General features: G+C 56.4%; 1 protein-coding gene across 1 annotated transcript; it reads left to right on the top strand.

Moving 5' to 3' along the window:
• The first annotated feature begins 3061 nt into the window (after positions 1–3061).
• Positions 3062–17505, top strand: TMEM9 (transmembrane protein 9). Its single transcript, XM_058668991.1, has 6 exons — positions 3062–3151; positions 3582–3683; positions 4419–4510; positions 8699–8807; positions 10421–10552; positions 16584–17505. Exons 2-6 carry the CDS (start codon positions 3618–3620, stop codon positions 16734–16736), a joined length of 552 nt encoding a protein of 183 aa, XP_058524974.1. The 5' UTR covers positions 3062–3151; positions 3582–3617; the 3' UTR covers positions 16737–17505.
• The last annotated feature ends 9264 nt before the right edge of the window (positions 17506–26769 follow it).

Raw genomic sequence — 26769 nt, 5'->3', positions numbered from 1 at the left:
CCTATGAAACTGTGTCACATGATGCAATATAATTAATATATATATATAAAATAATAATAAAAATAAAAAATGTTCCTGGCATGTAGTGTTAGGAGGGATTCAGGAACTTAGAGATGAGACACCGAGGCCTTCGACAGGAAGCAGTTCTTAATTACTATTGTTTATTGCTATTATTATTACTGTTACAACAAAAGGCTGATTTGGATTTGTGTCCAAAAGACTGAGTCCCAGGCTTGGGTCCTCGCGCCCACATGGGAGACCAGAAGAAGCTTCTGGCTCCTGGTTTTGGTTTGGCTCGGCTCTAGCTGTTGTGGCCATCTGGGGAGTGGACAGTAGAAGGAAGACAGAATAGATAGAGACATTTCATGTTACGTGTTTCAGCTCCTTTGCCCCCAACGTATGGTTCCACGCATTTTTGATTGAATGTCTTAATGCTACATGGCAGCTGTAGAAACCAATAGAAAACTGTGTATACATACACAGACCAGTTATTGATAACGTTTAGCTAGTTCCCCTTGAAATCCCTGTGTGCTGTGTTGGCATAGACTAACCCCATTGTTCTGTGTACACAATTAGGGTACAAAATAGTTCCAAGCAACAAGGAGAGATGACAAGCACATTTCATTCCTGCAGTTAAGTTCTCTTTTCCTGGCCTCAGGCAAGCCTCCACCATAACGGCTCCTGGCTTTGGCCTGGCACAACCCCAGCCGTTGTGGACATTTGGGGAGTGAATCAGCACATGAAAGCGCTCTCTCTCTCTCTCTCTCTCTCTCTCTCTCTCTCTCTCCTCTTCTTGCTGTCTTTCAAATAAATAAATCTTAGAGAGAGAAAGAAATTTTGTCTTCAATATGGAGTTTGTGTCATGACTATGGTCAACATCATAAACAAAACCTGTTTTAGGGAATTCACAATAAGGCTATCACACCAAAGCATCTTAAAGGACTTACACAAAAATGTTCCCTACGTGACTTTACATTGAACTAAGGATTCCCAAACTGACATATTCAAAGAAACCACATTTGCCCCACTTCCGGCACCACACTGTGACCCATTTCCTGGGAGTGTACACCAGAAATGGGTTTTGAAAACCACCATGGTAGATAATCTCAGAAGACCACAGAATGCTCAGATCCGGTAGAAATCTTAGTGTCTTCTAAAACAGCAGTTTAGGAAGCATGATCTGAGACGCCCCCGTGGACTCCCAAGGGTCTCACAGTAAATTCATCAGCACACAGCCTTTTTCCCAGCAATTTTCTACAAGCTTACTGTGGAATTTTCCAAAGGCAAGATGACATGCTCTAGCACAACCAACTGAAGGCAGGAGCAGATGTGAGAATCCAGCTGTCCTCTATTCAACCAGAGAGTCAGAGAATTTATTAGAAAAAAAAAAAACTAATGCCACTTTTCTCATGACATGTTTTTCTTTTGGAAAAGATAGGATTTTTTTCCCATTAAAAGATGTGTTATGTATGCTGGGGTTTATTAAGCTTGTTCAAACCATTGTTTTAAAATTCCTCAGTCTGAATTTGAACACTGTGTGTACAGAGAGAACCCCCGTAAGCAAAAGCTCTGTAGGCTCCTCAGTCACTATTGCAACTATGTGAGAACATCAGATCACAACGTTTATAAGCTGCTGCTCTAAGCCAGCCTCTTGAGAGCCAGGGGAAGCTGGCGCCCCATCAGGACCAGTGCTGTAATGGGGCTGAGTCCAAAGTAGAGCCCACATCTTGCCAGTTTTGGTCCCTGACAGTTCCCACAACCCGACTGTTCCCTTCTGTGCCCTAAAAAAACAAGTAAACACACCCTAAGACATTTGATGTGTGTAGGAAACTGGAAAGCAAAGAGTGAACTGTTACCCTAGACTTAGGCACACGGTCAAGTCTACGCCCAACAGCACATGTGCAGGGCAAGGAGCTGAGCCAGGAGGTTCCCATCATAGAGAGCGCGGTACCTGGTGGGGTACCTGCTGGCGGGGTGGAGGTACCTGGCATCAAGTGGCCCCAGGATTGATGCAGATGTCTGTGTGGGCACAGGCAGGAGCTCACGCTGGGGTCCTGGCACATTCCCTGGCTTCCATCCTATGTTGATGTCACTGAGATCTCGCCTGGCTTATCATCCTGCCCTCCCCTTCCCACTGCTTACTTTGGGTTCAAGCCGCTAGAGGCACCCAAGGGCCATAGCTGGGTGCCCTTCTCTCTGTGGGCAAAGCCAGCCAGGACACATCTAGTGGCTTTCCATGGCCACATCTCCTTCTCCAGAGCAGCTGGAAAAGGCCCTTTTTAAGGACTTGCCTGATTGTACTGGGATGGGTCAAACTTATTTTCCTCTTGTACATAGCCCTTGTGCAGCTTCAAAACATGGGATTATTTTATATTTTATTTATTTTTGGGTGCAAAACATCTAAAATCCATGGCTTTTTTTTTTTCATACTACACATCCTTCACCTCTCTTCTCCCTGGATTGCCAAGGAGGATCTGAGAATCCCATCAAGTTCTTGCAGAGGCGAGCTCCAAGGAAGGCCAGTGCCTTCCGGGGCAGCACAGCTGCTTAGTGGTGGGGCCACTGGCCCAGAGGCCCGGCACCCCGAACTCAGACATTCTCAGCTCCTGCGTAGCTGGTAAGAAGCTCACATTTGGCCTTGAGCAGCCAGGGACCCCTGGCCAAGGGCTGTGGTGCCTGCTTCCCTACTCATTGCCAACCTTGATTTTCTCCTCCACTGGGGGCGTGGGTCCTCTGCAGTCAAGATACAATCAAGGAATACCTTCCTCATTCCCATTTTCAGAACCAAGCCCCTTCATGTCTTGACGTTCTTGTCGTAACGGCTAGTGCACAGTCTTACAGTGTGCAGGACGGTGCAAGCTGAATTTTCCAACCCCAGGAAGGGCGCAACACTGCAGGGATGGTGCTAACTGCACCATCGGACCCTGCGGCACTCGCTACTGTGCAAGGTAGACAGTCCCTTTTCTTCTCTGTTCGAGTTTGAGAACTGCTCTCCTCTCCCTTGCGCGGGAGCCTCAGCGCGCCGAGGCAAAGGTGGGCCTTGTTGCCAGGCGACAGCTGAGTGTTGTGCTGAGTGGCTGCTCCAGCAACGAATAGCACGGCGACAGGGGCGGAGCCAGCTGGGTCCTGTGCGGCAGCGGCCGGGTTGCAGGTTCGTAGACCCCGAGTTGGGGGAGGGGTGCGGGAGTTCTTGAGGGGTACTAGGTGTATGGGGGGCACCCTGGGCGCGGTGGGCACTGGACGTCGGAGCAGGCTTCCCAGACTCTGCACCTAAAGTTGCCGGCGGGCTGGAGTGGGGAGGAGATGGCGGAGGGCGGTGCGCCGGGGCGAGGGTCACAGCCCGGCCTTGCCCCTGCCCCAGCGCCGCGGCGCCCAGGAAGCCCCCCTGCTGGTCACGTCAGGTGACCAGTGGGGAGGGCTAGCTATGCGCTGGGCCATCGTGGTCAAGAGGCCCCGGGGTCCCGCGGCCCGGTCCCCAGCCCCAGCCCCCGCTGCCCGGCCCAGTCCAGCTCGGCCCGCCGGCTGAGGGGCTGCGTGTGCCGGACCGTGCCGTGACCGCCTCCCCGGCGTCTCTGTTGCAGGCGTCTGGACCTGCCGATCTGGTCTGCCTGATAAGCATGAAGGTCCTGTGCTTGGTGGCCGTGGTCGGCTGTTTGCTGGTGCCCCCAGCTCAAGCCAACAAGGTAAGGGGGCAGAATCCTTCCTGCCTCGCCCCCAGGGCTTCCAGAGAGTATATGCCTGGAGGGGCTGCAGGCTGCAGGTGGAGGGAGGATTTGGGGTGTCATGCCCAGTATATGGGTGGTGTTCTGAGTGACCTGTGGAGATGGACTTCCGGCATGGAGGTGGCTGGCGGGTAGGATATCGAGTTCTTTGCCCACAGTTTTTGATGCTGTGACTTGCTGGGTAAAGTTGTGAGTGTCCTTGCCGCACCGCCACGGACGGTCAGCCACACCGTGGTGCACATATGGCCCGGAAGGGAAGCGTTGTGTCGAACCCCATGAAGCCATGGGGTCCCCAGGTATCTGGAGGGCAGATGACCTGGAGTCCACTTGTGGAGTAGTTCCATCTGAAAGCCACCAGGGCCTTGAACCATTGACATAGTCAGAGGGTTTGTTTACATTCCCTCTGAGGAATTCTTGATTAGGATAAGAACTCTTTGGGCTGCTGCCTCTTGCTGCCCAGGCGGCTCCCCATGTGTTAGTGGCTCAGGACCTTGGAGATGGAGTTAGCCTCGTGGATGGAGGTGCCAGGGTACCTGTCGCTTGTCTTGCTGCTCATCCTCAGCCCCTGGCCCTGGGGAATGGTAGCCCTTGGTGGCTTGCTGTGGACCACACAGAAGTGGCCGCATGCCCTCTCTACCAGGAAGTCCCAGCTGAACGTGGGCAGTCATGTGACGACACAGGTGCTTTCTCTTCCAGAGCTCTGAAGACATCCGCTGCAAGTGCATCTGTCCCCCGTACAGGAACATCAGCGGGCACATTTACAACCAGAATGTGTCTCAGAAGGACTGGTAAGGCGCTGCTGATGGGCTGGCCATGGGGTGTCCCTTAGGGTGGTCAGACCCCTGCAGGGGACACTTGCTCTCCCCTCACTGGGAAGAGCCTTGCTGTGGAATCATTTGTCCTTGGTTGATTGTGACTGTAACCCTACCATGTGCACCTGAGGGGTTCCTGGCCAGAGCATCAATTTGCTGTTGGCTTTGGATTTGAGACTTTAATGATGTGCACTGTAGCAGGGAAGCTGGGAGAGGTGGGTATGATGGCCACCTTTCAAGGGGTGTTGGGTGGGTAGGCGCTATTCCCATTTCACGCTTGGAGAGGCTGAGGCCTACAGAAGCAATTGAAGGGATTTATGCACTTCTGGGAGCCTCGCTTTGCTATGATTTGGTTCAGCTTGGTGAAGGTGAGCTTGGGCACTTGGTCCTGCAAGGGACGACTCAAGGAGCTAGAGATGGCCTCAAGTGGACAGGACCAGGACTGTGGGGAGGGCCAGCTGCCAGGTGAGGCATCCCCCATTGCTATGAGTGGCTTCCACAGTGCGTGGGCTGAGGGACCTGAGCTCAGACTCCTTGTCAAAGAGGTCAGCCGGGAAGGCAGACCTGGGTTTGTACTGCACTTGCTTGGCATGTGCTAGGTCCTCAGGCAAGCTTTGTGAAGAAAACCTGGGAAAGGTGGTGGCAGCCTCCTTAGGTGCCTGGGATGCCCTTGACCCAGTGCAGTATTTTGAAGCTAGCGCCATGTCCAACTCCAAGCAGTTGTAGTTGGTCACATGTACTCCGCAGGCAGCCTTCCCAGCTTTAGATCCGGCTTCAGATCTGGCTTTGCCCCTTGGGAACTACGTGAAATACTTTGTTGCCAGCGAGCTTTGATTTCCTTATCTTTCAAACAAAGGAGAACTGGAACGGAGGCAGGATATGGAGTGTGTATGTGTGCAGTCACACGCAGCCATACACAATGCAGACACTCCGCACACAGCCATGCACAATGCAGACGCTCCCCAACTTACAGTGAGGTGATGTCCCCAAAAGCCTTTGATAGCTTGAAAATATCGTACACTGAAGCATGCCTTGGTCACACTGAACCTACACAGCACGCCTGCTTAGGGACATGGGACACAGACCAGTGGGACGACCCCCACAGCGGGATCGTCTGGGAACTGTGGCTCCCACCTCTGTCCGGCTGCAGTTGGAAAGTACAACCAAGGAAGTTGAGACCACCTGTAACAACAGCTGATGCTTTGTTGGTGACTATAAAGGCTGCCCAGTTACAGCATGATTAACATAGCGTGAGCTGGGGGCAGCAGAGTCATCGCCAAGCTTAGCCTGCAGCCTGGGTGAACAGTGGCTTTCCCCAAATCCAAAACAGCAGACTGTTTTCTGCTCTTTCTTCCGCCTGTCCTGATGACCCACAGGGCGTGAGGCCCGGGTTGTCGTTTAGATCTTAATCCTCTTGTAACAGGGTGTATATTGCATGCTCCTATGGGTTGTCAGCATATAACCCACGGCCTGAAAACCCCAGCATGCTTGGCTACAGTCCTGTCCAGATGTGCCCGGCTGTACTGCCTCCACATCCTCTGATGCCCCTTGACATCAGAATTCTGGGCTGCTGGCAAACAGCCAGACCCTCTAGGCAGTTCCATGAAGGGTGATGTGTAGGTGCTGCAAGCCGGGAGGTGAGGCTCCAAGATGCCAGGAGTCTGCCAGGCCTAGGCTCAGCTAGGGCTTTCTGGGGCCCTGGGGGTGGTTCCTGCTTCACAACCTCCAGACTCTTAGCATCTCAGGGCCACTTTGGGTTTTCAGGTCACTGGCGCATTGTCACTCTGGTGACATATGTGGTCCCCTGCAGGGCAGCAATGGCCGTGTCCCCTTGGTGACAGAACCCTCAGAGTCGCAGGCCTCAGGCTCAGTGGCCTCTGTTGCTGGTCTTCTCTGCGTCCAGTGCGCCCCTGGGCTTCTGGTATTCTGCCATCTAGTGTTGAAGATATGTATCTGCACTGTACAGGAAGGCAGAGAACACTGTTTTGGCCCCTTGGTGAGGTTGCCAGTGTGCATTGGAGATCTAGGGTCTGGCCCAGCTCAGTTGCTGTGTCCGCCTGGGGAGCGAACCAGAGGATGGAAGCTCTCTCTCTTCATCTCTCCCTTTCTCACTCTGCCTTTCATCTAAATACATAGTTTAAAAATCTATTTACTTGAAAGGCTGTTGGGATTCGACTTGATAAGACAGCAGCCGTCTTGCTCTTTCGGTGACCCTGCTGATCATTCCAAGCCTGGTGGGAATCCTGAAGACCACCAGCTGCTCACTCTGCAGCTCTCACTTGAGTGTCTCTTAGGACAGTTCACACCTGCTTAGCAAGGTTCAGGAGACTTTTTTTTTTCTTTTTCCTTTAAAGATTTATTTATTTGAAAGGCAGTATGATTTAAAGTCCTCGCCTTGAACGCCCCGGGATCCCATATGGGAGCCGGTTCTAGTCCCTGCAGCTCCACTTCCCATCCAGCTCCCTGCTTGTGGCCTGGGAAGGCAGTCAAGGACGGCCCAAAGCTTTGGGACCCTACACCCGCATGGGAGACCCGGAAGAGGTTCCTGGTTCCCGGCTTCGGATTGGCGCGCACCGGCCTGTTGCGGCTCACTTGGGGAGTGAAACATCGGATGGAAGATCTTCCTCTCTGTCTCTCCTCCTCTCTGTGTGTCCGGCTTTCTAATAATAATAAAATCTTAAAAAAAAAAAGAAAGGCAGTATGACAAAGAGGGCAAGACAGAGAGATTTCTGATCCACTGGATTACTGACCCCCATGGCTGGAACAGCCAGGTCTGGGTCAGGCCGAAGCCAGGAGCCTGGAACTCCTTCCCAGTCAATAGCTGCTGTCAATAGCTGCATTTTCAGGCACATTAGCAGGGAGCTGGGCTGAAAGTAGAATGGCCAGGCATGAGCACTCATGCGTGGTGGTGGTGTCCCTGGTGTCAGCTCAGCTCCCTGCCGCACACAGTGCTGGCCCCTAAATAAATACGGACAATAATACCAACCCCTCTACAAACAGAAGCACGAAACGTGTGAAACCCAAAGCCAGGATTACTGTGGCTGGGAGGCGGGGGGGGAGCAACCTCGGCCACCCGGCTCCTGCACAGGGACCCCCTGCCTCCCCAAAAGGCACCTCTAGCAAGGTCAGGCCATGCTTGTAAGTATGGAAGCCAGGGCGCAGTGGGGTTAAGCCCGCTCCCTGCGGACACAGCAGGTTGAAGAGCACATCTGGTCAAGCTCCCCTTCTGCTCCTCCCTGACCCCTCGAGTCTTGGGCCACCACAGGTCCCAGAGGCCGAGAAGGGAGACACCAGGAGGGACCTTGTTGGTTCCTAGAAGAGCCAGAGGCAACTCCATCCCTTACTGCTTAGAGCTGTTACCTTGGGGAACAGGACCCTGATTTGGAAAGCTGGGTCAACCCTTTCCAGCCGCTCTACAATGTGGCCTTGTGGGAAATCTACTGACACCCCCACACACCCAAGTCACCTTTCAAAGCCAGGACCCCCAAGGGGTTGTGGGTATGGCTCAGCCAGAGAGCAGGCTGGGTGGGAGACCCCGGGGTTAGGAGAAGAGCTTAGTTTGCCCCACCCTGGGGTGCTGGGGATGCACTGTCTGGTTTTGAGCCTTATGCCGATGAGAGCAGGGTTCTGCTGTGGTGAGGCTCCTTGGTGGAGGTGCGCTGGTGGTGGTAGGCCAGGTGTGCAGTTCCAGGGAGGGGCAGTGGGGACCTGTGCCAGGAGCCGGCATGGGAGGTGGCAGGACAGGGAGCAGAGCTGAGAGCGAAAACATGGCAGAGATGCCTGCCCTGAGGGTGGGACCAGCCAGCGGGGTGGATGGCAGAGGTATGCTCTCTGCCCCTGGGGACGATAGCTGGGTGAGCCTGTGCGGGACTGGAGAGGTGAGCGTGTGCCTTTGAGACTCTCAGATTGGACCTTTATAGGGCTGATGTGAGGATCAGCTCATGGGAGCATTGACAGTGGAGATTGAGAGTCCAGCCTATGCCGCCTGCAAGTTGGAGCTTTGGGAACAGGGCATGCGCGGCATGGGGCTTAGTGGGGCACCCTGTGTGGGGAGCCAATAGCCAGGTTGGTGGCAAGAAAGATGGTGGGCTGTAGAGTTTTGCCTGACACTTCTCCCCCAAACCCTGCCCCCCACTCCTCATGGCCCTGCTGTTTGTGTTGCAGCAACTGCCTGCATGTGGTGGAGCCCATGCCGGTGCCGGGGCACGATGTGGAAGCCTACTGCCTGTTGTGTGAGTGCAAGTATGAGGAGCGCAGCACCACCACCATCAAGGTAGCCCCCATCCCCTGCACCTACAGGCCAGGTTTCTTCTGGAATATTCCAAGTGGCTGAGCCAGGGCTCTGTGCTCCTAAGCTAGTCTGTTACAGAAGTGGGAACCCACTTCCTGTAACCAGAGCTGGCTCCCAACTCTCACCCTCTCCAACAGGCAACTGTGGCAAGCTGTGGGGGTCTCTTTCTCTCTCCCCTCCAGCCATGCCTTGAGGAGCTGTGGGGGTCTCTCCCCTCCATCTGCGCCATGGGAAGCTGTGGGATTCTCTCTCCTGTCCAGCTGTACCCTCTGCCCCCTCTTTTCAGGGAGAGAGCTGTGCTTACCGCTGTCCTCTCCCTTCCTGCTGAAGGGAGCTGCAGCCCCTGTCCCCCCAGTGGGCTCACAGTGCCAAGGAGCTACTTGTCCCGTGCCTGCAGTCTCCCCCGCCCCACACAGCACATTGTCTCCTCTCTGAACTTGCTCTCACTGCCCCAGTTCTTGGGACCAAAGTCTAGAAACCTTCAGTTCAGTGCACAGACAGGTTGCCAGGGAAGTGACTCCCCGGCGTGGGGACCTCAGGAGGTTCCCGAGTCAGCAGGCTTCTGTCCGGTTCTACTGCCCAAGGGGTTCTCCCTTTCTGGGGTGCAGCCTGAGGTCTTACCATTCATCCTGTATAGAGCATCCTGAATGCTACTGGCTTAGCCAGGGAGGAAGCCAATCCAGTTGAACTTAGCTGTTGACCGAACTGGACACAAAACTTAAAAGTCCCAAGTTCCCATCCTCTCCTTCCTTTCCCCTGCTCCCCCACCCCCAGCTTTGCTGTGAATAAGGGTAGGCCCGGGGCTCGGGCAGGAGGCAGTGGCCAGGCCTGGTGGAGGTCAGCACAGTGTCTGAGGTGGAGGCAGCAACGTGGGCCTAGGTCACGGCTCTGCCTCTGCCCATCTGCACTTTATGGGCTGGGTGACTGCAGGCCCTTTTCCCCAGTGGGTGTGGGCGTACCCACAGGCTCATGGAGGTGATCCTGTGGACCCTGTAACTGGGCTGTGTTACAGGGAGCCAAGTGCTGCTTGCTTGCTTGTTTAGAGGGTCCTACCTTACAGCTGCTCTGCACACCTCGAACTCTGACCCACCAAATGGGTCTTGTCTTTAAGACAAACGCCTATGGGGATGCTGCTGTTGTGGGAGGTGGGAAATGGCCTGCCACTGCCTGTTGGACAGCCTTAGCCAGTGGCGGAGTCTCTTACCCATGTGTTCAGCTCCATTGTGCAGGGGTGCCTGGCACCACATCCATTCTGTCTGCATGTGGTCCCTGAACCTGCTGGCCCAGGCGCCCTCTGACTGTCCTCTAATCTAGTTACCACCAGCTGCTGGCTTCTGTTCCAGTCCTTGTCCCTGATGGCTTTCCTGCCTTCCCTTGTGAGCCCCAGTCTCTTGCTGTGGCATCCTACTGGCATCCCAGGAAGCCTAGCACATGCTCACTGTTCTTGGGGAGCCCTCTTGGCCAGGGTTACCTCCGGTCCTACCTCAGGGTAGCTTTGGGGTCACCACCAAGAACACAGGTGGCACAGAGTGGAAGGGCCTTGGGTCCCTGGCCTCTAGCACATGTATTCACAGAGTACCTGGGGCTGCCCCTAGGTCATCATCGTCATCTACCTGTCCGTGGTTGGAGCCCTCCTTCTCTACATGGCCTTCCTGATGCTGGTGGATCCTCTGATCCGGAAACCGGACGCGTACACTGAGCGCCTACACAACGAGGAGGAAAATGAGGTAGGCATGCCCCAGGCCCCACTCTGCAAGCCCCCAGGGCCAAGCCTGGAGAGCATTACCCAAGCTTGGGTGGGATCACCCTTGTGCTCCAGTGTTCTCCACCTGACCCAGACTCAGCAGGGACTGCCCTTGGCCTTGAGTTGAAGTGGTGATGACCCAGTGTTTTGCCAGTGTCCCTGCATGAGCTGGGAGCTGTACCTCCTGTTAGGGATATACACGCACTAGTGTAGGCAGTAGGGTGGCTTGGCAGGGAACTTGGAGGCAGTGGGTTCTGAGATTACATAAATATCTGTGAAGATCTTGGACAAGGTAGGCATGGCCTTGGGGTCTTGCAGGGTAAGCCAGGACTTCAAGGGCAAAGGGGGAGCCGGGTAGGTGTTGATGGGAGTGGCGTTGCCATGGCTACGTGAGGACCTCTGGGCAAGCAGGGGTAGCTGGGGAGGAGCCGCAAGGGGCAGGAATGTCCAGGGAGCTTCTCAGCTTTCTCAGATGGGGAGCTCCTGGCTTCTAGATTTATTCAGAGGAAGGTGGGGTCTCGCCCGCCCCAGACCCCCTGCAGGCCCTGTGGGAGCATGTGCAAAGGTAGGTGGGCAGCAGGTGGTGCTCATGCCAGGCCCAGCACACTGATGGCCCCTCCTCACCCTTCTCCCATCATCCCCCAGTTGTGCCCAGTGCTGCAGAGAGGAGCCACCTTTGTTGGCGGAGCTGGGGAGGAGGACGTCTCCTAGGCAGTGGTGACCACATAGCCCCACGTGTGCCCCAAACCCTCCCAGTCACACTCACCACAGCTGGCCAGACGCATGAGACAGCGGGGGTGCGGGTCTGAAGCAGGGGCCTGGCTCCCCACCACGTCCTCCTCAGGAGACACAACACACTGTGTTCCTGGGCTGTGTCCTGAGGCCCTTGCTGCTCCCTGGATGGAGTGAGGGCAGCAGGGAGCAAGCTCATGCACTGGTGGTGGGGAAATGGCTCCACCATGGAAGAAATAAGAGCAGTGGAGGGGCCTGCAAGGCCGGTGATGGGCTCCAGGGGCCGACTTCCTGCCGACAGCACAGCCCATGCAGTTGTGTGTTGAAGGTCAATAGAGGTAGCCTGGCCTTGGCTGAGCTAGCTCCAGGCAGTCAGAGTTCAGAGTTCCCCAAGTCCTTAAGTGGAGGGGGAAAGGGGTGTGTGTGTGTTCGCACTGCCCAGTTGCAATGCATCTGGGATGACATGAGCAGGGGGCAGGGGAGGAAGGGAAGCAGCAGCTGCCTGTCTTGGTATGTGCCCAGGCTGCCCCAGCCTCCCGCTGACAAGGGTTTGGCCGGAGGTGGAGTGGAGGGTGTGAGGCTGGTCCCAGGAGCCAGGGAACTGGCGATGCTGGCGTTGGCAGTTGGGTGGTCTGCATCCGAGAGGAAGCCTCGCCTGCCTACCTGGTGATTAATGCGGAGTAATAGCAGCTCTGATAGGGGAGGGGCGTTGCCACCAAGCCCGAGGCGATTAGGGCGCGGCGCTAATTGCAGCCCTGAGTGGGGGCGTCCCTGAGAGCCCATGATTACAAGCCCATGCTGCCATTTCGCCGGAATGTGTGGCTCTCGGGCACGGCCTTGTGGCTCCTGGCGTCCTGGGTGTGGAGCCAGGGGCGGGCAGCCTGTCGGGTAAGGGTGCTCCCCACCTGGAGTCTGGCTGTGGGAGGGGCCCCAGGGGTGGAAGGAGGGGTTGGAGCCCTCCATCCTACTTCTGGAGGCTGAAGCAGAGTCAGAGGGTTTGGCTTAGGAGGCAGGGGTGATGGGTCAAGGCCGCTGTCCAGCAATGCTGAATGGGACACACGTGCTGCTAGGGCCGTGGGCTGTCCCAGGCAGTGCTGGCAGTTCCAGGCTCAGTGCCCTGGAGACTGGCACGGACATGGTGGCCGCCTGCCTCCCACCCCAGGGTCACGCCTCTGTGGGGCAACAGTGGGTGGATGAGGACGCTGGCCTCGCCTGTGCACCACTCACTCCTGGGATTCCATCTGGGCTCCTGATGGCTACAGGGCTTGCATATGAACACAACCCGACCTTGCATCTGCCCTGGACTTCAGCTGCCTGCCACACAAGGGTCCTTCCTGTGTGACCTCAGGAAGGAAGGCTGCCTGGCAGAGGCAACAGCAAGCAGGGCAGCAGCTGCTGACCTGCCGTCAGGAGGGTGGGTGGGCTGACACCTTCCAAAGACGGCTGGGAGGGATAGTTTACTAGTTTACTGGGCCACCTCAGTCAATGTGCGAGAAGCAGGGCCACCTGGGCAAGCAGCAACTGAGAAAGAGTGGGCCCCCAGGACCTGGTAGGATTTAGCCTTCTTCCTAAGACCAAGAAAGCCAGGGCGAGGTCTCCCAGCCTTGGCACCGTTGGAGGGAGAACCTTGGTGCTGGCACAGCGATGCAGTGGGCTAAGCCTTCCATACCAGAGTGCCTGTGCAAGTGAGTCCTGCATGCTCCATTTCCCATCCAGCTCCCTGCTGATGCACCTGGGAAAGGAGTTCCAGGCTCCTGGTTTCAGCCTGGCCCGACCCTGAGGAGTGAACTGGGGTGGAAGTTCTCTTTCTCTTTCTTTTTCTCTTTCTCTTTCTCTTTCTCTTTCTCTTTCTCTTTCTCTTTCTCTTTCTCTCTCTCTCTCTCTCTCTTTCTGTTTCTCTTTCTCTTTTACTCTGTCTTTCAAATAAATAAAATAAAGAGCCCTGCAGGCCCTAAGACCTCCCAGCCCTGCCCTCCCCCTCCACCCTGAGTCAGGGACCCAAGCTGGGCCAGCTGTGATGGTCAGAGCACCTCTGGGCCCCATTTCCTAAGGCCAAGAGCACCCCTGCCCTGGGGCTGGGGGCCCAGGAGAGGAAGGGGCTGTGTGGGTCCGTGGCTGGAGATGAAAGCCGCCAGCGCAAGCTTTGAAGGCCCTGGCAGAGCCCTGGTGGGCGCGGCTGCGGGGCGCTGCCTCTTGGGATTCCAGCAGCATTAGGGCTAATCCCCAGGCTCAGACGCCCTTTGAAAGGAGGAAGCGGGCCTGTTTGCTGCGACAAAAATGGCAAACAGAGCCGTGTCAGGTGTACGGGGCTGGGCTGGCCCTCTTTGAAGAGTGGCGAGTGAGGGTGGCGGCTCCTCACAGCCCCTGAGATCGGGGCGGGGGGGGTCCTCAGGCCCTCGCCCCCGAGTGGGGGCATGCGGGGGAATCGAGGCAAGGTGATGGGTAGCAGGCCCTCCCTTACGCACCTATGGGGAAGAGAGAGGACACGGGGACCCGCAGCCCTGGGAAGTACACAGGACCAGGACATTGAGGGTGACCAGTGGCCTCCCCTCTCCCTGAGTACAGGTGTGGGATTCCGCAGACATTTCTAGAACATCCCTCAAGGACAGCACCATGTGTAGTCATTGAGAGAAGGGCTTTAGGCCCCTCACCCAGACTCCACCCCCGATTGCCCTCAAGGGCCTGGCCTTGTGCTTGACCTGAGTCTGGAGTAGATGGAATGGCCATGAGCTCAGCCCTACGACAGTGGTGTGTGAGCACCTTCTAAGTGCTCATCCACCCTTCACAGTCTGGTAGGGCTTGCAGGGGAGCTGGGGGAAATGGGGAGTGCAGCAGCATGATGTGACCCCTGGGCAAGGTGACAGGCAGCCAGGGTCAGAGCTAATCTCGAGGTGGTGCAGAGCAGCCACATTACTGCTTTGCATGAAGGCCCTACCTGCCTGGCCACGCTCCCCACCCCAAGACTGGGGACAAGGACCTAAGGCAAGCTGTGAGGGGGCAGAGCTCCGGCTTAGCCACTTGGGTGTCAGGGTCCTCCCAGGGTCGGGGAGGAAGCTTTGCTTGTGACCACTGATCCCTGGGCCTCCACGGGCACTTGGCTGTGCTGTGACCTGGGAGGCAGTTGTGGCCCATACTTTCGCAGGCCTGTGGTTCCCACCCAGAGGACACCCAGTAGAGCAGATGGGTGCGAGGCCTGGCCCTGGCCCTGCCACCACACTGCTGCGGAGCTGGCAGATACAGCTGCCCACATAGGGACTGTTGGCTAAGGCTGCACGTGAGGGGAGCAGATGAGACTGCCACACTGTGCCTTCCGCCTGCCCCTTAATGCCTGCTCTCGGCTCTCCCTGGCAGTGCTCCATGAGAGGCTGTCCCAGGATGCAGAGGGCTCATGGAGGACAGGGCAGGGACCCCGATGGACCTCCGAATCGGGAACTTAGTAAGGAAGATCAGCTTGGCTGAGGCCAGTCCACAGCGCTGCACATACCCACGTAGCCGAGCTGAACCCTGAGATGGGACTGTCCACCAGAGACAGCACTTCTGCCCTGACCCCCACCTTGTAGAACCGCCTAGGGTTAGGTGGGGGCTGGAGAGTGGATAATTAGCACTACTGTATGATTAAGGAGATGCTGTTTCCATCTCTGCCTCAGGATGGAAGAATAGGTTCTAAGAGTCCCGTAACTGGCCCAAAGTCACCCACCCAGCTAGGGTCAGAGCCAAGATTCAAAGCCAGATTCCAGACTCGTTGTTTTAAACACTGTGCTAAATTGCCAGGGGAGGAGCCAACCAAATATCTCCTCTCCTGCTGCTGCCTGGTATCTGGTATACCAGGGGCTGCAGGATGCGTGTGAGAAATGGAATCAAAAGACGGCGTATCCGGTGGCAGGGAAGTTGGAAGTCCTTGCGTCTGCCGGTGTATGTATTTCCATGACCATCTAAAAGTCTGCCTGTTATTTAGCTTCACCCTACCCCTCTGCTCACCAGGAGCCAGTGTCTTGTGGGTCACAACCCTTTGAGTCATGAAATGAAATCGGGGATTTTAGCAAAATGGAAGAGAGTGTAGAGTATGGGATTGTACTGTACATGTGTGTGTGCATACTGGGTAGATTTATTAAACTGAAGTTTTGTGGGGAATGGAGTGACTTGTCCAAGGCCGCATAGCCAAGGTCTTGCCCCCTCCTTCCAGCCCCTGCTGTGCTGCCTGTGGTAGTATCACAGATGGACCCCAGGGTTGTCTGAGGCTTCAGGGGACAGGTACTTCTTGGGGCTCAGTTCGGAACCCAGGAGACCAGCCTTCCTCCGAGCTCAGTGCGCCCCCTGCCCAACACTGCCTGCACCTGCCTGGTCCCATACCGGGCAGAGGAAGCCTTCCCCAGGGGACCCCGGCTTCCCTGCCTCGTTTACCCTGGAGATGAGCAGTCACGGAGACTTTCCTGATGAGGATGAGGAGGAGACATTCCCTGCTGCCTCGCCCCGGCCTCCTCCGCAGGGCCAGCCCCTTCCTTGTCTTGCCTACCCTCCCCTCCCGGCCCGCACCCCTCCCCGCCTGCGCAGCCTGGCAGGTGTGAGGCGACAGAAGCCGCGCCAGCTCAGGGGCGTTATGTTCGAAGCAAAGTTGCATTTACTGGGCGGCTCTGGGCTTAGAGGGGATCGCTAATCCCTTAAGAGACGAGTGGCAGGAGATGAGAGGCAGAGAGAGCCAGGGAGGAAATCCCCATGGGGGGTGGGCCTGGCCCTCGGCATTCATCCCTCCCACCCCAAAGATCAGCTTGGGGTCCCTCAGGAAATGCACAAAGGCACGGAGGTGCTAATTAGGGGAGGATGCTCCTGACAAGAGGCAGGTCTGGGGGTGGGGGTGCCAAGTGGGAGGCAGAACAGGTCCTAAAACGCCAGTGCAGAGGTCCAGCTCCAAGTTTCCCTACCTGAGCAGGCCCCTCCCATTTGGGTCAGGTGGCTGGAGTGGGGCATCCTGCCTTTCCCCTGGGCAGTGGTGCAAAGGGACATTCTCCAGGCCAGGAGAGATGGCGGGCAGCATCACGGTGTATTGGCTAGTGGCCTTAGCCCAAAGTCCCCTGCTGAGAAGCCTCCACTCTTTAGTCCTCTTGGGAGGCAGAAATGGGCCTACAACCATGTTGTAGGAACAGGGACCCTGCAGGCTGCTCTGGCAGGTCCTGCAGGTGACAAGGCCAGGTCCTCCAGGGTGTTCCCAGCCTGCTGGAAGCTCCAAGTCCTGCACCCAGAGCCAGCCGTGCCAGAGCTGCCCCTTTCTTTCCTTTCTGCTGCAGGATGCCCGCTCTATGGCTGCAGGCGCCGTATCCCTCGGGGGCCCCCGGGCCAACACAGTGCTGGAGCGCGTGGAAGGGGCGCAGCAGCGGTGGAAGCTGCAGGTGCAGGAACAGCGCAAGACGGTCTTCGATCGGCACAAGATGCTCAGCTAGAAGGGGCGCCGGGGACTCCAAGACCCGAGGCTGTGCTGCCCACTGCCGGGGCTGGACGGAGCTGGGGACCACATGCCTCCCTGTGTCCACACAGGGCCATTCTTTCCCAGAGCTTCCCTCTGGCAGCCTGTGGTACTTGTCCTATTTCTTCCTTTAAAAATGCAGGACTCTGCTGTTTTAACCAGGGAGCACGACAGCACAGGGACAGTTTCAGATCTCTAGTCTCCCCAGGTCTGTGGGGGTGAAGTGGGGAGGCCACCAGCGGGAAAGCTGTGCCCATCTTGGAGTCGGTCTTAGGACTGAATGGCATCTCTCCTGGCTGCACCCTCGCCACCCTTCCAGCTCCAAGTCCTGGGGATGTGCGTCTTCAGAAGGCGGCACTGGGGCATCCAACACTCCGGGTTGAAGGAAGCACAGCCCAGCATTCAGCAAGCTCCGCCTCCTGCTGTGTCCTGTACCAGCCCTCAAGAACAGCCCAGACCCCTCTGGAGACTCCTGGGAGCTTGGGGCTCCTCCCCCTGCAAGGTGCGTGGCAGTGTCCATGCATTCCTGCTCACTCTGCCACCTGCTCCACCTGTCCCCAGTGTCTACAGTTGCCAAGCCACACAGCTGGGGAGGGAGACAGGACACAGGAGGCTCCTGTCCTCGGTGACACCATTAGTCCCCGAGTTTGATTGGACCACTGCATGGAGAGAAAGGTCTGTCCTTCTGTTGTCTGTCAATCAAAGCCATCATTAAATTGTTTGAATTCTCTTTCTCCCCATGGGAATTGCCGTGCCTGATGTCACCTTGATGTCCCACAGTCAGTGGTGCTCATTGCGAGACACACAGGATCCCCGAGGGAGGGCAACAGGCATCAGGAGGACAGCCACCCCAAGGAGCCTGGCACCGAGTCAGCTCCATCGCATGGTGAGCAGGTTGTGGGCATGGCCAGAGACCCAGCCAGAATGAGGGTCTGTCCTCAAGGGTTGTTCCCATGCACAGGCACCGCACTGGGTTCTTGGTGAGGGCTGGGAACCGAGGGGACCCCTCGGAGCTCTTGTTTTTCCTGAAGTTAAGAGCCAAGGATGAGGTGTTAGAGGGGATGGGAAGAGGGCACGTGCTGAGGAGGCTTCCTAGATGCCAGGGAGGGACATTGCTGAGAGTGTCTTGGGCCGGCTGTGGGCTCCTGGGCTCATGTACATAGCTGCCAGGGTGTTGGTGCCAGGGTTTCTCCGACGGGTACACAGGTCATTCTGTGCAAGGTGGGGCCAGAGGGACCTGAGCTGACAACATTTGTGCCCTGTCCGGCACTCAGCACCCCCTGGGGCCACACACTACCCGAGAACTGCTGTGGACACTTTGTTCTTTCACGATGGGGGTGCTCTTGTTGTAAGAGGCAGGTGAGCAGGTGCGGGACCTCATAAGCAACCATGCTAGCAAGAGGCATCCGGCAGGACCAGATGTCCCTGTGAGACCACACTGCCCAGGGACACCAAGAACTGCTTCTCCTACAGACGACCCCAGCCAGGCCCTGGGTCAGGTGTGAAGCAAACAACCAACCAATTAAGAATGAGCCTGGGGTGTGAAAGATGGCCATTTTACACAAGGATTCAATGGCAACCACACACTCAAGAGGCCTCAACTTCACACACACACATACATAGACACGAAATCTGAGCTCCAGAAAGTTCCAGAATGCACCTCATTATCTTCCTATGCATCCCAAAAGGACAGGGCCCCAAACAAGGGCAAGGAGGCTGCCTGGTGTTGGGTCGCAGGGACAGCAGTGTCTGACCTACACCTTCCCCTCTGTGGCGCTTCCTTTGTGGCTGGCCATGCTCAGGAATGCCCTCAGTCCACCAAGAGCAATGCCAGGTTGGATGTGGCCCTGAGCAGTGGGATCTCAGAATTGGTCTGCACCACTGAAGGCTGGCACAGGTTCCTCAGGTGGGCAGGTGGACCTGTCTCATCATGGCCCCTCACTCTTCACACTGAGGAGTTCCCTTTTTCTGGCATCCATCCTTACCCAGCTGCCCCACCCCCACTTCCCTGCTCAAACAGCCGTGGAGGCCGAGTGGTATCCTTCCCTTGCCATAGGGACCGGTGTGTTTCCTGGGGACTCCCTGCTCTCTGCTACTGCCTGGAGAAGCCTGAGGCTACTAGGCATCATCCTCTGCTGCAGGGACATTTCCTTTGTGCCCACCTGGCACGCCTTCCCTGTGGTCCCTGCTGCTCCAAGCCAAGCCAGGAGGGAACACCCATCATCTTCATCGTTGCCCCATTCCCCACCCCACTCCTCAGCCTGTAAAAAGAACCTTCCACAGGCTGCAAGCCACCTGTGGCCATGGTGGAATCTCCCAGGCCTCACCTGCCATTGCACACTCCTCACCACTCCACCCCATGCCCTGTGCAGGCTGACCTCACCCTCCCAGCTTCCCCCACGTGGTTCTCAGCCTGTCAGGGCATTGCCTGTCTGCTGCACTTGATCCTGCAGGAAGGTCTGCTGCTTGTCCCCGGGCCTCTGTATTCTGACCACCCTCTCCCATCTCCCCCAAGTGCAACTGCCCTTGCTCAGCTGGCCCCATCTAAGCTGCCACACCCAAAGATGCTCGCCAAAAGTGGATTCTCTGATAGCTCTGTGGCCCACAGCTGCGACTTGGCCGGCCCCTGAGCTCCACACTTGCTGACCTGGTTCTCATTGCTGGCCTGTCCCCTGGGAGCCCCAGATCCTCCTTCAGCTTGGGGAGTTCAAGATTGACCCCTCCCTGTTTCGAATTGTCCTTGTCTGTGCTTTGTGTTCATTGGTGGTACCCATGCCCAACTCGGGTGGTCATCAGGCTTCATCCTTGCCCGGAGTCACTGAGGGTCCCTCCAGAGCCCTGGGATCTGCCCTGCCCTGTCCTCCTTGCCACCTTCCTGGGTCAAGTCCTCATCAATTTGCATGAGACACAGCAGTTCTTATTGGAGCCACTAGGGCTCATGTCACTTCCCTCTTGCCCAGCCACCAGAAGTTTGCTACTTCCTAAGAGGAGCCCAGGAGCAATTGGCAAGAGTTACATGCTGGGCTCTGTCAGGCCCAGGAAGTGGCTGCCGGGTCTCAGGTCTCCAGCTGCCCTGCAGTGTCATGTCCTGGTCAGGGACTGACCTAGGTGTCCCTCAGCTCCTACAGTTCAAGTCCAGTCAGAAGAGGAGCTGGGCTCAAAGAGGAAGACCCTGCTGATGTCACTCCTTGGCAAGTGGATTCTGCTCAGCTGTGTCCTCCCAGGCTCCAGGTCAGCAGATGGAGCAGACAGAGGCAGAGCTGGGCAGGCTGGGAGGCCAGGGCCCTGGCCCGTGACCTCAGCAGGGTGGGCCTTCTCCCTAAGCCTCAGCTGGTCCAGGTAGTAAGGATGAGGAGGGTTAAGCCCGTGGTGCCCCACAGCGTGACCCTCATGTGCCAGGCAGGCTTAGATGCTTCCAGGAGGACACTTTTACTCATGGTTGTGAAGTCATTTCAGTGGGGATCAAGGAAAGGCACGGCCAGCACATGCATGGCCGGGTTTGGTGGGTATGGGTTCCAAGGAGCAGGGAAAGGTGGGGAGTGTATGTGGAGCAAAACAGCAAATGCAAATGGAACTATGGCGCAATTTTGGAGGAAGCTGGGGACTGGGGTGCAGCTTTGGGGCCCCTAAACCCATGGGTGCCTTCAGAGCTCATATCCCCTAGAGTTCAGCCTCCCCAGGTACATAGAATGTTCTGAAAAAATACAGGTGCGGCGAAAGGTGCTAGAGCAGCGCAGGCCAGGCCCTGGCACACTCTTCCTCGGTCCAGGAGGACCTTGCGGTGCAGTGGCCAGGAGTGGAGGCAGACTGGAGTCTAACCCCAGCAAAACGGACAGATCCTGCTGCCTTTGTGGTCATTTAGGGGGCACTGGGAGGGGTGAATGCAATTGTGCAATGTGACCTGGCCAGTAGGAAGCACCCAGTAGGTTTGTGTAATCTTGGTCTCAACAGCAGCCTATGGGTGGGAACGCGGGCTCCAGCTATTGCCCGCAGAGGTCCCTACTGGCGCCTGAGCCAGCCCCACCAGGCTCCTGCCTGCAGAGCGGGGTAGGCAGGGGGAAGGCAGTGTTGAACTCCACACAGGGTGAGGATGAGGAGACTGAGGCTGAAGAACACACCTCTGTGTGTTTCTGTACCACCCATCTGCCCAGGGCAGCCGTGCCCACTGGGCAGAGCTGGGCTTCACTGGCCACACATCCCTGGGCAAAGTGCTTCCCCTCTGCTCAGCTGACCCCGAGGGGTGACCGGGGTGATGTCCCTGGAGTCCCCTGCTGGTCCTTTCAGCACCCCTATTCGGCCCCACCCAACAGCATAGCCCCCAAGCTCCTGTCCATAGGGCCTTCCTCCGGCAGGAAGAGACCCCTGGCCACTCATGACATTTCCTAAGCTCTCCTGCGGCACTGATGGTCCACTGACAATCTCTGGGCTACCCTGCGCACCACACTAGGGGTGTGGCCCCAGCGTCGGCCCTGGGCTAGGCTGGGCAGACAGGCAGGCAGACAAAACAGCATCGCCTGTCCGCCTGGGCCAGGACTCAGGGTAGCCAATCACAAGCAGCCAGGAGTGGCCCTGTCTCTCTCTGGGAGCAGAGCCCAGATGAGAGGAGCCCCCACCCCACCTTTCCCCTCCCCTACTGGGTGTGTCGCTGCCGTTTGAAGCTTAATCAGGTAAAGTGTACCTGGCTCTTGGTGCCGGGGCAGGGAAGCCGGGGACAGACAGACGGGCAGCAGCTGAGATCCCGACCGGGACGGCTATGCCAGAAGAATGATGGTCCAGAGAGGTAAGGGGGTGCTGGTGGTGACCAAGGGACGTGGCTGGCTTAGTCCTGTGGGGCTGATGGCCCCATCCACTCCGCAGGGGGAGGCCAGGCATGCCATTCACTCTGGGCTTCATCTCCCGCCTCCCTGCCTGGAGGAAAGCCGAGTAGAGTCAGCCACCTGCTGGGCTGTCGCAGCAGCACCCACCTCGGAGGGGAGAAAGTGAGCTTAGCTGTGCTTCCAAGCAGGGGCTTCTCTGTGGACTGGCCTACTGCTTGTTGCCACTGTCCTGAGATGAAGCCCTGAATGCTCAGGCCACATTCTGGGAAAGGCTTTCTCAGAAAGAAGCTAAAATGTGAAGGGGGTGGGTGGGCAGGGGACAGCCCGGTTCTGTGTCTGAACTTGGTGGGGGAAGCAGGCCTAAGAGGGTGTGGGGAAGGACTAGGGAGCCTGGTTTCTGCCAAGAGTCACGGGGATACTTGTCGCAGCCTCTGCAGCTCTGTGCAAAATGAACCATTAGAAATGAGCCCGCTATGGACAACTTGCTTTTTAAGTCCCACTGCCTGCGGTTGCCTTGGCAGAGCCAGACCAAACGCCGTGGGGTGGGGGTCTCCTATGGTCCATGGGCTAGATGTTCCCTGCCCTGGTTAGGCGTGTGGCCGGTGAAGCACTCTGCCCCAGGCTCAAGTCCTAACAATGTCACCAGGATGCTGAGCAGCGACAGGACACGGGGCTCTGTTCTATCTTCTGTGACATGGATTAATAGCCACCTCCAGCCCAGGGTGGATGCTGCATAGATATTTTTGTTATTTTTAATCTGGCTGTTTACTAGAATTAGAAATTGCCTTGAAGCTCACTTAAGCTCTCTGAGTTTCAGTTTACCCATCTGGAAAATGGGATCAAAAAATCAAGGGGATTACATCAGTCGCTTAGCACTTGGTAGGTGCCAGATAAACAGTGGCCTCTTTTCCCGTGATGTGGGCTGAGATTCTGTCCCCTGTAAAGCTCTGAGTTTCCTCCCCCTCATGCCTGTGCTTTTTCTCCTGTGCCCAGTGGAAGCCGCTTGGATGACAGTTTGTTTAGATCCCCTATCTCGCTGCTGAGTGCCACAGATGGTAGACGAGCTAGCTGTGACCTCGAGGACACCTGCTTTACAGCACAAAGTACAGATCGAGGATATAGGGAACCACAGGCTTGGGCCCTGGGACTCCTGCACGTGAGGCTCCCTCTTGGGCACCTCCTACACGGCAGGCTCGGGGCTGGCCTTGGTGTCTCTTAAGAAACTGTTTCTTCATTCTTAGAAGACAGCAGGACCCGATGTGTGATGAGGGGCAGCTAGAGAGCATCCCATGCCCTTCACAGCTAATGAGGCACCAGCACGTACAGGCTTTAGGACTCGGAGCAGAAGACAGAAGCCAGAGAGGGTGTGCCCTGGGCAAGGAGAGACACTAACAGGTTCTTTAGGGAAGGGAGGACTTGGGCAGGTGGAGGGACCCTCCACTGCAGACCTCAGGATGGAGGGCAGAGCGCAGAGGGACATTGGCAGGGGGTAGGGGGTGTGGTGAGAGAAGAGCTGGGGAAGGCGGCAGGTCACTGGGGACCAAGTGGACCATGTTGCTGTGGCCTTAGTGAACCACCTGTTACATATCTGGGCAGTGACAGGATTGAAGTCATTGGTGCTTTAGGAAGACAGATCTGGCCCTGGACTTCTGGAGAATGTGTCCAGGGGCAAGGTCAGGGTGGGAAGCAGCCAGCATCCACGGCCAGCACACCTACCTGCTGCCCAGTGCCAGGCTGTGCACACGACGACGCTTTCAGGCCTGAGCTCTCTGAACTTCACAGTCACTCAGGAAGCGGAGGCTGCAGCTCTCCACGTCCTGTGGAGGAGGAAACAGAGCAGCAGACAAAGCCGGGGTCCAGCCCTGCTTGCAAGCCAAGCTACAAGATGAACAGAGCTCCTGCTGCCTCCAAACTATACGGGGAACTTTGTGCATGGGCGACAGGCAGGAAGGTCCTGGTGACTGTATGCACAGGAAGCTGCTGTGACCCCAGCCCCAGGGGAGCAGCCAGGCCAGGGTTCTGTGTTCCTCTGTGGAACTGCTGCAGTCTCCATCTGCCCCATGGCGTCACAGGGGGCAGATGTGATTCAGAGCATGGGTGCTTATGCTGCCTCCCCTCACGACACACCAGGCAGCAGCTGCCTCAGCCCTGTGGCTGGGGGTCACACACTATATCAGCAGTGGGAGGATAGCAGGTTCACCTTTCCTGAGAAACCTTAGAGGATTCCACTAACCTGCAAAATCCCCAAGAAATTTCCCTTTGGTGAAGGGGTGAGTCTCCCTTTTCCTCCATTCCTCTGTGTTTGATTGGCACTGTGACCCACAGCAGGAGGCCCCGGGGGGTGACAGCCACAGGGACAGGCGGGCAGCACTGTCAGGGTCAGCCTCCATGGCACCTGCCCAGTCTCCCTGGTCCCTTTCCATGCACCACTGGCTTCAGTGTGACCATGCCCCCACAGTATCTGCAGGATGACTGTCCTCATCCTCTGAAATCCAAGAGCTTAGCATTGAGCATGATTGATCTGCTCCAGGCAGGATTAAGGGGTCACCGGAAGCTCAGCCAGGGTCCTGCCCTTTGCCTGGCGACCCCAGCTGCTCTCCAAAAGCAGGGAATTTGGCGTGGTGGCACCTTCGGGTGAGAGCTGTCTGTGGAGGCGCAGATGCACTTACTGGTAGCTTTGAGACAAGAGGTCAGACAGAGGTCCTGGCTCCTAAGCCACAGCACCTTCCTTTCCCTAACAGGTGCAGCTCAAGGCCAGGGCACCGGTGAGCATGAACTAGTGGCAATGTGTGACAATTTCTCCTCTCATCTCAGCTTTCCTCTGGATGGGATAACAATACCCATGTATGCTGGCTTCTCTTGAGTCCTAGGTCCACTGTCAGCTGTGTGACCTCAGTGAGTGACTTTCCCTCTCTGTGTCTCTTGCTGGTAATGCCTGCCTTGTACTGGGGATGACGCGTGCATGAGCACCGTTGCCGTGGTGGCTGGTATAGGAGGTGGCTTCTGGCAGGGTTAGCTCCCAGCTCTAAGCACTGGCTGGCTGCTGAGGCCCTGGGGCCACACTGTGCCTGCGGCTCGACCCAGCAGGTCCGCTAGTGACAAATCCAAGTGTGAGTTTTGCTCAAGGAGAGAGAGAGAAATCCGCACTAAATTAGTAGCTATTACATTAAAAATGGCCAAGAAAAATCACACTTTGCCTGTAGAGTTCTCGTTTTAGGACAAATGTGGCAATGGAAGCCCATGGCTGTAGGCATTCATTCTGTGTCCAGCTGCACCAGCTAGGGGTTGGGGGTAGGAAAACACTTTCTATCCTGGGAACTCTCCAAGTCATGTCCAGGGCGGCCTTCAGAGCTCCCAGCTCTTCCCAACATCATCCTGCCTTATTGATAATGGGCGCTACCATTAATTCAGTTCCTATTCAGTGCTGCTTAGCCCCTAATCTTTTCAAGCTCCTGTGTTAATAGGTAGCATTACTCCCATTCTACAGTTTGGGAAACTGAGGCTTATAAAACCAGTGACCGGGCTAAGACTACAAGAGTTCATCTGGGCCAGATTTGTCCTGAAGTCTACATTCCATTCTCGGGCCAGGCTGTGTCCCACCTAGGACTCCCGCCCCGGGAACAAGAGGGACTCTGTGGCCCTCCTCCCCACATCCTCGGGACTGGGAGGCAGATCCTGTCATCTTCCTGGGGAGGGGGAGGTCGCCTCCATGAGCACAGCCCTGTGACTCCTAGCATTGCAAACACCAGGTTAAAGGCAGGGAGTTCAGAAGGGTCCAGCACCTCTCCCCAGTCCAGCCCCAGGCCACACTATAAGGATCAAGACTTAAAAAAAACAAAACCAAACAAACAAAAAAACCAACCAAACAAAAAAACTTCTTGAGGTCCCTGCCCAGCCAAGAATGTGCTGGTGAACCATTCCAGCCAGACTGTGGGGACCTGTGACCGAGCTGTGCGACTCCTGCCACCTGGCAGCAGGAAGGCGGGCATGGGACAGGACAGGGGAGCATCACACAGACTTCCAGACACCAGCAGCCTCCTGCACCTTCTCGCCTGCCTCTCTCCATCCTCCTGTGAACTCCTCAGCAAAGCCATGCCACACCATGTTTGAAGGTGTGGCTCTGTCAGCCCAAGCTTGGGCTCTGCCACACTTTTCTATGGGAAAAAGTGGCTTCAGGCGGGTTCCTGAAACCTGAAGCGGGAAGGAGGCGTGCAGAGCAGGTGTGGGGCTGAGCCCAGCTGTGGCATGGTGTGGGGCTGACATGTCATCTCAGGGGCGAGCCAAGTGCCATGCGGATGGGGAGACCTGCTGCCCCTTAGTCTCAGCCATGACTGCCAATACTCTCCCAGTGCAGGATCCTGCAATGGCTACTGATACCAGAAGGTGGTGATATCCTACCCAAAGACGATCAGAGTGGCAAAGTTATCCTTCTAGAAATATTTACAATGGAAGAGGAGGATATGCCCCACTCTCAAAGGAGAGAAACACATTTTCTATTAAAAACACCCCCTGGGATTTCAAAGCAGGCTTTCTCGTTACATATTATTGGATATATGTGGCTGGAGAGTGATTTTTGTAAGATTTATCATTTATTTGAAAAGCAGAGTTACAGAGAGAGAGAGGAAGAAAGATCTTCCATCTGCTGATTCAGTTCCCAAATGGTTGCAAAGGCTGGAGCTGGGCCAGGTGGAAGCCAGGAGTCACTTGGGCCTTCCTCTGCTGCTCTCCCAGGCACATCACCAGGGAGCTGGATGGGAAGTGGAACAGATGCTAGCTCTGCAGGTGATACTTTAACCCACTATGCCACAGCACCAGCCCCAGGGACTAATGTTTTTTAGAAGTGTTTATCCTAAGGTCCACTTTGGGACTTCGTAGGCTCAACAGATTTCTCTGCTGCTGCAGGATGAGAGGCTCTGGGATTTCTGTGACAGGAAATACTGACTGCAATCCTCCCATTTTTGGCCACAGAGCCCCCCCCCCCTTTAAGATCTATTTATTCACTTTATTGAAAGGCAGATATACAGAGAGGAGGAGAGACAGAGAGGAAGATCTTCCGTCCGATGATTCACTCCCCAAGTGCTCACAACAGCCAGTGCTGTGCTGATCTGAAGCCAGGAGCCAGGAGCTTCCTCCAGGTCTCCCACACAGGTGTAGGGTCCCAAGGCTTTGGGCCGTCCTCGACTACCTTCCCAG

Source organism: Ochotona princeps, chromosome 10 (genome assembly GCF_030435755.1).
Source record: "Ochotona princeps isolate mOchPri1 chromosome 10, mOchPri1.hap1, whole genome shotgun sequence".
Taxonomy (NCBI): Eukaryota; Metazoa; Chordata; class Mammalia; order Lagomorpha; family Ochotonidae; genus Ochotona; species Ochotona princeps.
This window is presented reverse-complemented; position numbering and strand designations above follow the sequence as displayed.